We start from the raw sequence: 16881 nt of genomic DNA, 5'->3' as shown, positions 1-16881 counted from the left end.
ATGTATCAAATGTATCAAAATCAGAATAAATATCAAATGTGGAATCCCCATGGTGTGTGTGATACAGTCAACCCGATCTCTTCCCCTTGGAACTGGAAGTACCTAAAACATAAACTAAAAACCATAAGAACAAAGCTTAGTGAATTTCCCAAGATACCACATAACAACATATCACATAACGAGCCTCGCCCAAAGAGATACGGGCCCCGCCTGCACTCGCATAACGGTCCCTGCCCAATGAGATATGGCCCTCACCCACACTCGCAATATGGGCCCCGCCCAATGAGCATACAAATACAAGCACATACAAGTATCACAATACAACGGGTATATCTGTTGGGTTAGGTGTCTAAGTTCATAACTATTTCTGGAATGTACTTGACCCGATTAGCATGGTCCATTTGGGTTGCATGGCATCATGCATTTGGATAGAATAAAATGAGAGAAATAACACTTAAGGTTTATTAATATATTTATAAGTTCTAATATATTAATAGTATTATTTAATTAGTGTTGATCAAGAATTAATTAAGTGATCAAAAGAAGACTAATTAAATATATGGGTTGATTGTGTAAATCACCCAATACTTGTATAGTGTGCTAATGCTCCATGGATTATCAAGTTGGGCTAAAACTCATAGGAAGCTCCATGGTGTCTTTGAACCTATGGATCATGAAAATGAAGAATCGTGTCAATTAGGGTTTACTTGGTGTAACCCTAATTATGACACACTATATAAGCAACATGTTGTAGACCAAAATCGGCACTAGTGGGAGAATAAGAGGGCATAGCCAATTTTAGAAGTGTTTTATTTCTCTCAAGGTTATTCCAAGTGTATTTGGTGTTGTGTGAGACATTTGAGGCATCACACTTGAGGTGCTAGGCTCACAAGGTTCTCAAGGAATCCAAGCAACTAAAAGTATGTGTTTCTTACTAACTTTTATGTTTAAAAGTTCCCCATGTATGCTAGATAGGTTAAGAACCTTGGAAAATCAATTTTGCATGTGTCATAGATAAAACATAGATCCAAGGTTTCTAGGGTTGCATGTACACCATAGGAATGTTAGAATGCTCAAAACCCTTCAATATCAACATAATCAACAAGGGCCGACCTTGGTGCCTTAGACCCACTAAACCCGATAAGGAAAACTCACCTCGAAAAGCTGAATGAAATGAATGATCCCCGACTGTTAGTCCTATAGCTCCCCGAGCTATCAATTACCAAACAAAAGCTAATTAACATTGGGATCTACATCATTAACCACAAATCTCTACTTGGAATAAAAAAGACTATTTTACCCCTAACATAACTTTGGTACAAGAATGAAACCCTAAACCACAAACCAATGGCCCAAAAGAGATAAAAAAAATCCAACAAGGTCCAAAATATGGCCCAATTTCCAATTGGGCCAAATCCCTTCGCATGGGCCTTAGCCTAAGGCCTAATAATCTTTCTTTAGCCCAAAAGGTTCGATTCCAGATGTCCCACTAAGGCCCACAAACACAAACTCCATGAAAGTGACCCAATCTGAGGCCCAACAACGCAAAGCCCAAATTCAATGAGTACATGGGGGTACTCAACTATACGCTAAGCGTACAGACTGCATGGATTGTACGTTGTGTGTACGAGCTTGTACGCCCAATGTACTTACCCACTAATCCATGTTCCCATAAATCACTTAAATCCTTAAGACCTAAGGTTCCAATCACAGATCTAAGCCATATGAATTGTCTTAAACCATAAAATCAACAACTTGATGGCTTGCATGCCCCTCCAAATGAACCCAAACTTGAAATATTACAATCAACTTCCATAAAAATGACCAATACTCATGCATGGATGATATAATGCCCCAAAGATGGCAACTTTATGACTCTAGGACCCAAATATCACCAAGAGTGGCAACTCTAAGCTTTAGAAACGGCATGGGCTCACAAGATCTCATTAATGGGATCAAAAGGGTCCACAACTTAACTAAAAGAGATCTAGGCATGAAGTATCAATTTCAAGACTTTATACCTTGCAAAAGCTTGAAATAAAGCAAATAACTCGGAACTATAAGCTTCTCCTTGATCCACCACTTTGCGCCAACCTTCTCTTCCTTGGAAATGAAACACAAACACCAAAAATGCACTCAGGGGACCTTCCAAGCTAAAGAACACACAACAATGGGGTTAAGGTTTCGGGGAGGCTAATAAGGGACAATAAGGAGGTTAATAAAAGAGGTCCTTAAGGCAAAATGTTCTTTATATAGTGCTCAAACCTTAAACTGTAGGGTTTTGGGTCTGGACACATACGATACGCGTACTCCTTTGTACGCAGCTCATATGTGCATGGCACCCACATCCAATTTCCATTAGTATGCCCAGCGTACATAGGGTGGTATACCCCACGTACGACATCCCTAAGCCCAAAATGAAATATAAAGCCCATAGACTTCAAATCCCAAACGAAAATTCAAGCAACCAACAATTTAAAATAAATACCTTGGGAATCGAGCGTTACATTGGTTGTGCATTGGTATAGCGAAAATGCATCAGCAACATGATGTTATAAAACATAGTGACATGCATGATTTGGTAAGCAAAGGATACACATATATAAGTCAAATTTTATTCATTCCCTTTTCCCTAACGGGAAAAGCGCTATCTTTGGGCCCCTCGATGATTTGTTGTCTGAAGTGCTTGGCCGAGCCCTGACTAAATTCATGTTTTCAATTAGTAGTCTGGATACAATCGTCATAAATCGGGAAAACCGAGAAACAAAATTTTGGACAATAAGATAGATTTCGATCCATGTCTTGTGTCCATACGATATCTTGAACGAAGGAATATTTGAGCAATTATGTTAGGACCAATGTATGTTTAGTTCAGAGTTCGACAGTTGCTATGGAAGCACTCTTTGTTGTTTAATTTAGAAGTTATACCAGTAATTTAGTTTTAAACTTATCCAAGTGGGAGACTGTTGGATTAGGTGTATAAGCCAATAACTAAATTAGTATAATCTTGAATTATTAGCAAAGTCCTTTTGGGTTTCCCTCAAACCTAGTAATTGAATAGTATGAATTTTAGAGAGAGAGAGAGATACTGAGTTATTAATTTATTATGTGATTAATAAATTATTTAGAAAGAAAAATGAATTTATTAATAGGGATAATGACTTGATAGGGTAAGATACTTTTTTGAAATGTACACATTTAGTCCTTATTTTTTTTTTGTAAAATAAACCCTTATACTTTATTAATATGTACACATTAGGTCCTTTTCACCGGATTCTACAGGTTTTGCTGACGTGGAAGGGTTTATTCTACAAAAAAAAAGAATAAGGACTAAATGTGTACATTTCAAAAAATATCGTACCCTATCCAGTCATTTTCCATTTCTTTTATTTTGTTGAAATATACCCAGGTGGCATCCACATATCCACAACGAGATTTTTCAAACTTTTATTCATCATGAAAAAGAGGGAGACCCCGATCTCTGGCGACTCCTTTATGTGTTCCTACACATCACTGGTAGCAAGGAGGAATGATGGCAAAAACAAAGGGGAGGCAGGAGGAAGTAGAGACGGTAGTTGGCGGCGAGGAGTTGCTCTGGTAGCCCCCTCATCGATTATTTCTTCTTTTTTCTGGCAACATATCTCAAAGATGGAGGCAAAGAGAGACAGATCGTAGAAACACAACAGGTAAAGGGTGGTTGGCTGTTGCTGTTCGACCGGAAGGAAGAGAGACGAGAAAGAGAAGGGTTGCCGCCCTTTTCTTGTTACTGGAGGATCACCCACCTCCGGTGACTAAGCTAATTAATTGCTATTTAGTGTCACTTGTGCTTCAACATCAACAAAACCTGTAGAATCCGGTGACAAGGACCTAATGTGTATATATTAATAAAGTATAAGGGTTTATTTTACCAAAAAAAAAAATAATGACTAAATGTGTACAATTCAAAAAATATCTTACCCTATCAAGTCATTTTCCCTAAAAGAAAATTCATATATGACCGGTATACCGGGAATAACCGGTTATAAGGATTGCATTGTTACAAAAAATAATGTAGAAGGGTTTATTTTACAAGAAAAAAAGAATAAGGACTAAATGTGTATATTTCAAAAAGTATATTACCCTATCAAGTCATTTTCCCTTTATTAATATATTATGAAGATAATATATTAATTAAAAATCATATTATTTAATTAATAATTAATCATAAATTAGTTGGGATTAATTGTATTAATTAAAAGTACAAGGGTTACAGTGCAATTATTCAATTTTTGGCCACTCATAATTCTCTTGAGCTAGTCGAAAATTACTTACCTTTCTCCTCTCTCTTCAAGTATCTTAGTTGCTAGGTTGGGTTTGAGCCATCAGAGGCACGACACTTGTGATGCTCGCTTCCAAAAGCATTGAAGAAAGGATTCTTGATTGTTTGTTACAACAATCGGCAAGGTATGTAATTCTCCTTATGAATTTAGATTTCATTAGGAATCTTTTGTAGTTTGATACTTCATAGTATGTTGTATTTACATGAAAGACATAGATCCTTCTTAGGTTGCATGTGCCCTAATCATTTAACTGTTAAATGTTTTTCCAGTTAGAGCGTAGGTCTGTTACCTGCATTTTCCATCAGAGCGTACGCGCCTGAGCCCCCGTTTTCCCTTTCGGTGTAAGCTAGTACGCGAGGCATAGTAGTGGTAGGATTAGCGTACTTACTAGGAACCTTTTTGGGCTTTAAGTCTTTTGGGCCATTGTTAGGGCTTAGGTCTTTTGGGAAATTGTTGGGGATTCGGTATTTTTGGCTTGAGCCATGGGTTTAGGGGCCCATTAAGGGAAGTGCAAAATGGTCTTTTACCCGCTTAGCATATTGTATGGTAATCTTGATTTTTTATGGGTTATTATTTTGATTATTTATTAGGGTTAATTTGGAATGTTTAATGTGAGGAGTTATGGTAGCAGCAGCCTGTGAGTGTGATTTATCTATCTTTAGACTGAGGTAAGTCTCTTCACTATACTTGTGGGTCGAAGGCACCAATGTCGACCTACTAGATTATCTAGTAGGATAGTAGTGATATGTGTGACACTTACTAGGTATGTATGTATGAGCTTGTTGTCTTTGTGACTCTTGCTAGTATGACTGTATGCTTAGCTAAATAGCATTGAAATAGACCCGTATTGGTTGAAAGATACTGAAGGAGTCGGAAAGGACTCAATGAGTCGGAAGGGACTCAGGGGTGGAATAGACACGTACTTGCTTTAGCATGATATGTATGTATGATGTGTGTATGATATGTATGGTATGTGGTATATGGGGAACTCAGTAAGCTTTGTGCTTACGGTTTAAGTTTATGTTTCAGGTACTTCCAGTTTGAAGGGGAAGGGTTCGGCTTGATCGCAACGCATCCACCTATGTTTTTCCATACTTATATGATTTTGGGAATTGTACTCTGATAACTATTTTACTATGACATACTTCTAAATGGCTGATATGAGATTTTGATGGTGTTTAAGTTGAATTGAAAATGAAATTTTTACTTATGGTTTTTGGGATGTTACATCAAGAGATGAGATAAAAGTGAGAGACCATAAGAGAAATGAGAATAAGAGTAAGAGTTCATAAGAGTTGAGACATTAATGGTGAGAGACCACAAGAGAAAGAGATATTAATGGTAAAAGACCACCAGTATCATTGTACTACCGAGAGCAGTCATCTAGTAGAGTATTGATGACGACCACAGACTATTCTATACAGTCCAGTGGAACACTAGCAAACTCTCAATATGTAAGTGTTAATGAATCGTACTATCCAATAGTATGGATTGTGTGTTCATTCGAGTACTATATCCCCTTCATGGTTGTCATATTGATAAGGAATCACCGAGGTAATGTTGTCTACTCGTTGCTTACAATAATCCTTAGGAAAGAATTCTTGAGATATTCCTTTAGGATCAGAGAGAAAAAAGAGTAACAAGAATGGGTAATCGAGTTAAATGTTTGGTGTGAGTTATATATATAAAAGTGATAAATTATATTATTGTGGATTGAAAACCATATATACTCACCAGGTTCCCCAACCTAACCCACTCAGTTTCTATGTATCATAGGTAGCGATATGAAGGTACTAATAGATAATGTAATTATCTGCTGAGAGATTCAAAGAGATGTAGATCTTTAGTATATTAAGATTTTGTAAGTCTCTATTTATGCTTATGTTTCTTGTATCAGTTATGACATCTTAGACTCTTAAATTATGAAATCTTCTTAAATGCCTTGATTTTGATACTATAGCATGTCAAGGATATTTTGGGACCAATTCTGCAATAACAAATGTTTTAAATAAGCATAAACAAAAAATTTAGAAAGCCGTGAAATTAAGGATGTTACAAATATGTAATACCAATTTCCAAGTATACATTTCTTTTATTATTATGGAATTCAAGTTCAAAATGTAAGGATTTTTGAAGGCCATGACATGGTGATGTTGCTCGCACGACGTGGCATTAGTCGATGGAAATGCACAGATAAGTGTGCGCCACGACGTGGAGACCATTTTATTTTAAACCTTAATTTCAGGGTTTGTGCCCCTATTTAAGGAACGTGAGGGCTAGTGTTTTCACACCCTCAGACTCCATCACCATCATTTCACCCTCAAGAAAACCCTAGTCTCCTTTTTACATTTGTGAGCTTTCTGTGTGTTTTTGGTGTTTTAAAGAAGAAGGAAGAGCTTTTGGTGCATAGATCCAACATGCAAGCCTCATCATCATCTTTTAGCACATACTCTGGACCTTTGTGAGTATCCAAGCTCCATGCTTTATGATTCTAAGTGCTTAGATCTAGTCTTTAATGTATATTTCTCCATGTTTAGGCTAGTTGGAGTGTTGGGATTCCATAAAGTTAGCAACTTTATGGATCCCCGGAGTCCCTTTGTAGTTAGAAATGATAGATATGGAGTTTAGTAGAGTTTTGAACTAATGCATGAAGTTTTGACCTCTTTTTCACCATTTGTGCCCTAACTTGAGCTCAAGACTTACATAGGACATGCATGTCTATAAAGCACTGATTTTTATGATCCTTTAGAAATATAAAAGCCTTCAAGAAAGTATGGATGAGTGGGGCAAATGATTAAGAGCTTAATAAATTAAGATGGACAAAGCAGCTCCCACGACGTGGAAGACTAAGCCCCACGACGTGGCGAGAGGTGGTCTTGTGACTATTTTGTCATGTAGTCCCCATGTCGTGGTGACTGACTGAGTAACCTTTGACTGTTGACTTTGACTTTGACTGTTGACTTTTGACCAAGTTGGCTTTTGAGTCAACTTGAGGGATTTAGGATCCTAGATTGAGGATTTGTCTATATTTGAAGAATATGTGACTCGTAGTGTTGGTTCTTGTCTTCTAGTGAGCTGTGTATATATATGATAGTTAGCGATGTGAGTTTTCTCACTATACTTTGTAATACAGTATGTGTCATTGTGTGTAGGATGTTGTTATGCTGTAGTGATCTGTTAGACTGGTAGATCCGTTATGATTACCTGTGCTTGCTTGTTATTGTTTTGGTGTAAATATCGACATAGTACGGTTAGGTTGAGGCAATACTTCTTTATGTTATAAGCCAACAAACCCAAGGGCAATCTAGTCTTATACTGTGCGCCCGGGGGCAATCCAGTCTTATGTTGTGGGCCCGAGGGCAATCCAACCTTATGTTGTGGGCCTGGAAGAAATCGAGTCTTATGTTGTGGGCCTAGTGTACATGCATTGTATATGTATTGTTGCGTGGAGCATATTTAGGAAACTCATTAAGTTTTGGCTTATAGTTGTGGATTTCAATATTTTTCAGATACTTCTAATGATCGAGACAAAGCAATGGCATGAGCATACACATCCTCCTACTGATTTATGTCTTAAGAGATTATTTTGATACTCAGATTTATATGGATTTGTTTTGAAAACAATGTTTGTATCATACGGTTTATGAAATCGTTTTTTAAAAATGAAAAAATTTGTCATGATTTTTGAGATGTTACAAAATACGTTCAAATTACCCTTCAAACCTACAATAGCTTTTGATTATGTTACTGTTAATAAAGGCTACAAGCTCCGAAAAATTGCATGTCGAACATGCCCCTATACTAATAGTAGTTAAGCTAATGGTAGTTAGGGTAATTGGATACAAACCCAATTTTAACGATCTACTTGTAATTATTTTTTTTTCATAACTATGTGATAGCTTTTAATTAATAAAAGTCTAAGTCGTTAGAAAATAACTATAAATAATTAAAAGCAATACTCTGTAAATAGCATATATGGATGATTTTAGTTTCATTTTGCTTGATAGAGCAAAACACATGATCTTGTTAATATAAAAACTATAATTTGTTGTTTTAATAATTTTATTTGAGTTGTTTTTGGAAAAAAATACAAATATCCTAAATTTACATATTTGTTTACTAATAATTAGTACAAAACAAAAACTATTGTCCATCATATATATTTATGTTAATTAATAATTTATCCCAAATTTCTTTTAATATTTTATGTCCACCATGTCGTTCAAATACAAATGAAAATACACAATTCTTTTAAATACGATTGCTTTGATAAAACCAACCTAATACAATGAAAAGCAATTTTATTAAGAAACATGGTTGCTTTTCATAACCAACCTAATATAATTGTAGTCTAGAACAAAGGTTGTACTTAATTGGTACAATTCTTTTATAAAACCAACCTAATATAATGAAAAGCAATTTTATTAAGAATTAATTTTTATATTTTTTTATAATTTTACTAAAACTTGAATACAATGGTGCATATACTGTTGATATTACAAGGTTAGTTAATTGGTATAATCTAATCATAGTAATTTGATGGTGAAACAAGCTGATAGCAAGCTATGAACCTGACAAGTCATTTGGATGTGATAGTGAAAAAACTCACATCCTCTTCTCATAACCACATATAAAAACCACAAATGAAGCAACATCATATTCACTAAAAAAATTCTAAGAATTTTGACTTCTTTTACTTGTAGAACCTACGATATCAATTATGTATAAAGTTATTTAAAAAAAAAATTACCTTGAAATTTTAACTCCATCCAATCTCAATAATCTCTAAATATTATTAAAATGGAACCTTTAATTCTAAACTGAAAAAATCAGGACCATTGATTGCATTTCAATCATATATTTTCCATCTTTGGATTATTTGATAACATCATCTTTATCAACCCATTTATTTTTGTCAATAGATTTTATAAAACGTATATTACATTTTAAATTAGAATTTCATTAATGACACTTAAATCTCACCAAAAATAAAATGAATTAAATTAGGAATTCTATTAATGACAATTAAATATCACCAAAAATAAAACGAATTAAATTAGGAATTCTAGTAATGACAATTAAATCTCACAAAAAATAAAATACAAAAATACCCCGCCTCCCTCAATTCTTTACATAATATATCTAACCTAAGTTTTGTAGTGGAGAAGAAAATGGGGGAAAACATGTTGTTTTGATTTTTATTTAACGATTTAGATTTGTAGTCGAACGACTGAAATTATAAATACATCATATAAAGGTAAGAAAACAAGTAACTCAAATTCCACTTGACAACTTTTTAGTCATCTCATATATGCTTATTTCTTGATAACTAATATTTGTACTATTTATCGATATTTATGCTAAAGTTGTGACAACATGAAAATGATTGTTACTCAAGTTGCTTAATTTTTTTTAGATTTCTTGTAGGTCGAAATTGGAGTTGACGAACAACAGAAATGGTCAAATTCATCTGGGTTCTTGTGAACGTAAGTAAAATGTATTTTGATTTTTATGTTATGAAGGTGTCAAATTTTATGGTTTGAAAATTAATTGTCACAGTTGTGTTATTTAGAAATTTGAATCGGATCTTTCTATGGGATTCTCTATTTTTTTCATACTTTTGATGAATTGTTCAATAAGTTGAGCAATCAAATTATAAACGATAGACTCATACACAATGTATGTCATATCATTTGCTTTTGGTTGTTAAAATCACAATTTTTTTTTTTGATGTGTTAGGATTTGAGACCTTGATTTGGATACTTGGAAATTTTGTTTGGTCTACCTGTCTACTACCTGTTCGATGAAATGCTTAAGGGAACAAAATTGGGATAAACTTGCCGCCCGGTTTAAATTACTTTAAAAATATATTGGTTTAAATTACTTAAAAAATATACTTGTCGATTTTTGTTATCCTTCACGGTTTAAATTTGTATGTTTCTCCTTAAAGTTTTATGTTTCATCCCTAATAGTTCTTTGTTTATGTTTTAGTTATAATACCTTCTTTGACCCTTGATCACATTGGTTAGTTTCCCATACTAAGTTTTATTTGAAAATTATATTTAATTGCAAGTTATTACACTATCTAATACCTCAATAATCTATAATATTTGTATAAGATGGTGACAATTATTATTTTTTATTGTGGCTTCTCTTCATATTGATTATCAGATGTGGTTTGAGTTAAGGAATGCTGCGACTGAGGGGATTCCACATTGTGGGGCATTGGAATTCATTACAGAATGAGGCATGATTTATATACCTTATTGGGTATTGATGAAAACGTTTAATTCCTGCTGATGTAGATCGATAAATATTTTACAATATGTTCTTTTAACCTTATATTAGGACCTTTTTTGGAAAAAAAAATTGCTTTTAATATTAAACTTTGAAAAAAAAAAGTTCATATATAGCATCATACTCTTAAAAAATGACTTTTTTGGATTATTTTTAGTTGATATGGAAAGTTATATTTTTTGTATATTGAAGCTCATTTAAACGATTGTTTTCTAGAAAAAAAATCATTAATACCATTAAACTTTGCAAAAACGTTCATTAATAGCATCGTAGTTTCAAAAAATGACTTTTCCGTATTCTTTTTAGCTAATCTAGAAAAAAAATTATTTTTTTTCTACATTAGAGCTAATTAATAGGATTTTTTTGAAAACATTTTATTAATGGAAAGTACATTTTCATTTTCTTTCGCGTAATAGACCATTTATGTAAGAAAAACATTTCAAATATGAACCATTTGTGTACTTTTGTTCACATGTGAACCATTTATGTAGTATATAAATTTAATTGTTAATTAGTAGATCATTAATATGACAATTTTCTAGGGTAAATTTGTTTTTAGTATTGAAATTTGCAACAAAAAAGTAGAATGATAATATATATATATATATATATATATATATATATATATATATATATATATATAGAGAGAGAGAGAGAGAGAGAGAGAGAACTAGGTTCAAGTATTCTAACTAATTATTGTACATCTATCGTATGTTATGAGAATGATAAAGAAAATATGTTGTTTAATAATATAAATATGTTCAATCTTACAGAACTATTATCATTAACATATATTCTCACTAATTAAATCGTCTATAAGGTTATTATAAACTTATTATAATTATTCTCATTTCTGTCAGAATGTTTTATTGGGTCGTATTCTGTCAGAATCAAAATGAGTGAAAAACGATGTGTGAGAACAAAAAAAAAATTAACGAGAATGCATGAAAATGACGATATTCTTGTAAGATTGAACGTATTCGCATTGCTAAACAACTTATTATGTTAGTAATGCTCATAGCATATGATAGATATACAATAATTAGTTTAAATACAATAACCTAAGCCTATATATATATATATATATATATATATATATATATATATATATATATATATATATATATATATATATATATATATATATATATATATATATATATATATATATATAAAAGTTATATTATAATATAAGTTTTTAAATAAGACATAACGAGATTATCACCTTATAAAAATAAAAATAAGATAGCAACCAATTAATTGATTCTTTATTTCAATATTTCATTATTATCTTTAAACGATTAATTATGTTCTAAAGTTTTGTTATACGAAAATATTGTCAGATATATAAAAGTAATCATATTTTAATTTTTCAAATTATAAAAGTAATCATGGTTTATGTTTTTCATATATGAAAATCATATTACGAAAAAGAGTGTTAGCATCTACCCGTTTTAAAATAAATTTCACAAATTATTTTAGTTTTTAAACATATATTTTGACAAAATAACTATTTTTTAGGATTAATGTATACTTATATATGAATAAGAGATCATACAAGAACAATATATTACATGTTCTTTAAAGTATAGCATGTTCTTGCTAAGAACATATGAAAATTTGCATTCATAAATAAGTCTCATTTTTAACAAATTTGTTAATATTTATTGCAACACACCCTCCCTCTAAACCTTAAGCCCCTAAATAGTCGTCTGAAACTTATAATCAAAAGAAACTATTTGGTACCGTTGCATCACTAATAGTCAAATTAAACTATCTAGAGATTTGGTCCAAGGTTTCCTCTATGTCCGCATGAAGATGACATGTTACCATTCAAGCTGATAAGAAAACAATTTCTAATCAAATTATGTTTCACGATGGCAATCAATAAAGCTTACGGAGAAACAATTCCAAATGTAGGTATTTATCTCCCAGAATCGGTTTCACGCATGACCAACTTTATGTGGCATTGTTTAGAGGGATATCGCGTGCCAATACAAAAGTATTAGTGAACTTTTACGAACAATTCAACGACAATGAAGTTTATACATCAAATATGGTCAACAAAGAGGATATCATTGCTCTGTAGGTATTTATCTTTAAGAATCGTTTGGAGGCAAGACCATTTTATATGGAGATGGCTTTAGACAAATTCTTCTAGCAATACAAAGAGGCAATTGTTCGGATACTGTGCATGCATCATATTCGTCCAAATTACGGCGTGATGTACAGTTTTACGTTTAACCGTAAACATGAGATTTATTTTGGTTGTATAACTAAGATTTGGATGAGACAAAAGCATTTGATGAGTGGATTGTTAAAATTGGTGATGGTAATATTGGTAGCCCTAATGATGGTGAAGCTGAAATTGAATTTCCAGAAGACGTTGTTTGCTCTATAGGTGACCATATTCATTCAATTGTATCCATCATTTATCTATCCTTTGAAAATCATCTTGATGATCAATCATATTTTCAAGATAAAGCTATTTTGGTCCCTACAAATGAAGAATTTGATGCTACCAATGACTACATTTTAGGATTGATGAAAGATGAAGGGAATACATATGAGTTCAAATTCTTTACGTGATACAGAGTTACCAGGTTTTTTTAAGGAATCAATTTACTCTTCAGTTGTGTTGAATGATTTTAAGGCATCTAGAATTTCCAACCATAAACTTACACTAAAAATATGTGTTCCAGTCATATTACTTTGTAATATCGACCAAACCAAAGGACTGTGCAATTGTACTAGATTATAGATTGTTAGGTTTGGAAGAAACAACATTGAAGTCTGAATCATATATGATAGATTCTTTATGGAGACTACTTATATATCTTGCATGAATTTAACTCCGTCTAATGAAAGAATCTCATTCTGTTTTCAGCGGAGGCAATTCCCTATAGTAGTTTATTTTGTTATGACCACTAATAAAAGTCAATGACAATAATTATCAAATGTTGGATTATACTTACATAAGCTTGACTTCACTCATTTTTAGTTATATAATTTTTGTTTCTCGCGTCACAAATGAAAAGAGATTGAAGGTAGTAATATATTACGAGTCATATATTACGAGGAAGGTTGTCCAATTAATAAAACAAAAAGTTATGTTTACAAAAAGGTCCTTCAACTATTATAGATATTCAAGTGTTTCTTTATTTTTTTTTCAAACATTTAAATGTTAGCAATAATGCTAAGTCTGTTTAAATGTTACTTTATTTTTATAGTGCCAACTTTTTTATACATTTACATGTACATTTTTATATGCCCCATATTTTACGCGGAGTCATAATCTAGTAAATAATTATTTTCAAAGACTAACATTGATTATAATCTAAATTTGATAACAAAGGATATTCGTCCTTAGACTTTAGCTCATTTTTTTTATTCATTAAACAGAGAGTTGTAATTCTCATTCGTTGTACAAAAAAAGTTGTAATCTAAAAAGTGAAACATACATTCAAATTACAAACTGCTACATTTTAAGTGACTTAACATCACCACATACATATGAATTCATATGACATCTTCACCCCTTCTTTGCCTTCCTCCCCTTTTTCTGCTCTAACCACCACCACCACCATTTGAATACAAAAAAATTGAAATGAATCAAGCTATAAAAACATTTACATTCAATGGAAAAAATAAAAGTTTTTAATTCTTAAATATATACTATAAATTAGTTTTTTTAATTTTCTATTTAATTTTTAGAGTTCAATATATTATAAGAAAAAAATTTGATAGAATAACATACAAAATAAAAAAATGATTTGATAATCTATTTAAGTCTACGAGGTTCAATGCAATGTCTAAGAAAAGACAATTCTAGAGTTAATAAATCATGTTAATTTTAGAGGATTACATCTGATTTCTTTTAGTGTTGATTTCTTGGGCTATATGCGGGTTTTAATTTTTAAATGGTCAAGGGCAAAACTGGTAAGTCATTTTATAAAATTTTGGGCTAAAGAGATGACAAGTGACAACAATGACTCTTCGATATATGGAGATGGAGAGGGAGATGTTTGTAGGAGTTACACCATTACTTAAAATAGGAAAAACAAAGATACAAATTGCATAGGATAACAACAGTTTAATTCCCTTTTCACTTGTTTGCATGCTTTCTAGTACTGACTTCTATACCAGTAGATACCTTTGTTCTTCTCATCACCCTCATCCGGCTCAATAAACAGACAGTTCTTGGATTCTCTCCATAGCGCCATGAAAAATGGAGTGCTATCTTTTTGATAAAACTCTCCCACAATTGGTCTAATCGCTTTGGTGGCTTCCATGGCATGATAATGAGGAATGTAAGAAAACAAATGGTGTACGACATGTGTGTCTGTAACGTTATGGAACACCTTGTTCAGAACCCCGTAATCCCTATCCATTGTTGAGAGAGCACCATTCATCCAGTTCCATTCAGAGTTGTCGTAGCGGGGCAAAGAAGGGTGAGTGTGCTGAAGATATGTGATGGTGACAAGAAACGCGTTCATGACCATCAACGCGCCTCCGTAGACACAAAAAACGTTAGCAAACCCTGCAAATGTCGCCACTTTATACAGCAACCAAGAAAAGCTGACAAGTCCGATGTCAGTGATGAGGATCAAGACTCGCTCGTTATCAGAGAAAATAGGGCTTCTTGGATCATAGTGGCTTGCGAATTTATCATAAGGTCTTCCGGCAGCATTGATGGACAAGTAGATATACCATCCGAGACTGAGTTTGACAGCAAGGGTTAACGTTCGGCCTATTGGATTGTCGAGGTAAAACGCAGAAGAACCGAGTTTTGATTTTGTCTTCGGGACATATACTTCGTCACGGTCAAAAGAACCAGTATTAGAATGGTGCCGGCGGTGGCTTATTTTCCAAGAAAAGTAAGGGGTTAGAAGGCATGAGTGTATAACAAACCCTATACAATCGTCTACCCATACATGATCACTGAAGGCATGGTGACCACATTCATGACCAATAACCCAAATTCCGATAAACACACAACCTTGAACGAACCAGTAAACAGGCCATGCAAGGTAAGGAAGAGGGTGAGGGAGCTGTGGAATATAAGTTGTGGCGAGGTAGTACAAGATCCAGACTAGGGTGAGGTCATACACAATATATGAAAAGGATCGAATCAAAGATCTTTCGAAACAGTGAGGAGGTACGGCTTTCTTGATATCTGCTAATGTAAAGGGTGGTTTCGAGGTTGGGGCTCGTTTGCTACTTCGTGTTTCGGATTTCTTAACATCTAGATCACTAGGATTTGAATGGCCATTACCAACCATTTTTCTTAAGAAATAGCTAGGTCTGGATATATATTGCAATGGGCAGATGGATGAGCTTTATATATATATATATATATATATATATATATATATATATATATATATATATATATATATATATATATATATATATATATATATATATATATATATATAAAACGTATTTTAATGTAACATATCGAATCTTGATCTGAAACGAAAACTGGAGGACTCAATCGACTGTGTGGAAACTTGGTATTGAATTTTTTTAATTAAATTGAAAACGGACAGCGGGTTGAATTCTGCACTTACTGTGGAGAAAAGGCTGTGGTGTTTAATTTAACAAAAACAAGTTTGTGTCATTGGATTGCTTGCACATCCTTCTTGTTTTTTTCTTTTTGTTTTTTTTTTTCCAGCTAACTCATATATAGATAAAAAATAAAAGGGGCTGACTTGATTTTCTCAATCTTTGGTTGAGGATATTTTATTTTTCAACCGACAACAGATTCTTTAGTTGATGGATTTGATTCGGTTGTGATTTGATATCTTATAAAAAGAACTCTTTTATGATACCAAATTCTACAAGGTGGAATTTTAGGTTTAAAATTAGTAGAATTTTAGGAAGTCACTTCTAATTCGTATTATAGATTAGAATATATATTTTTTGTGGTGAAAACTTGATAGTGATTTTGGAACCTTCAAAACCGTCCTTTCTACGCTGCATCAATATTATTGGAATTTTTAAAAACAAACGTAAAATAAACGGGACAATTATTATATTTTAAACAAAACATTTTAGATATGTCACTTGCTAAATCAAAAAATTATGAACATGAGATGAAAAAACAGTGGCCTAATATACTTTTTTTTCATGATCTAGAATTGAGTGGTAAATTAATATCATTCATGACAAATTATATACACGTTTACATTTGACAAAATAATAGCTTCTCTTACTAAAATTAGTAACATTTGACAAAATGATAGCTCCTCTTACTAAAATT

The 16881-nt window shown here is 32.6% G+C and overlaps 1 protein-coding gene across 1 annotated transcript; it reads right to left on the bottom strand.

Moving 5' to 3' along the window:
* Window positions 1-14543: 14543 nt before the first annotated feature.
* LOC111879673 (delta(12)-acyl-lipid-desaturase) lies at window positions 14544-15920 on the bottom strand. The gene has a single exon (XM_023876137.3). It carries the CDS (start codon window positions 15896-15898, stop codon window positions 14741-14743), a length of 1158 nt encoding a protein of 385 aa, XP_023731905.2. The 5' UTR covers window positions 15899-15920; the 3' UTR covers window positions 14544-14740.
* Between the last annotated feature and the right edge of the window lie 961 nt (window positions 15921-16881).

This window comes from Lactuca sativa, chromosome 6 (genome assembly GCF_002870075.4).
Source record: "Lactuca sativa cultivar Salinas chromosome 6, Lsat_Salinas_v11, whole genome shotgun sequence".
Lineage (NCBI taxonomy): Eukaryota > Viridiplantae > Streptophyta > Magnoliopsida > Asterales > Asteraceae > Lactuca > Lactuca sativa.
This window is presented reverse-complemented; position numbering and strand designations above follow the sequence as displayed.

Bases quoted from the DNA above. Each gene is read 5' to 3' on its own strand.
- LOC111879673 (XM_023876137.3), bottom strand. From the start codon at position 15,898: ATGGTTGGTAATGGCCATTCAAATCCTAGTGATCTAGATGTTAAGAAA.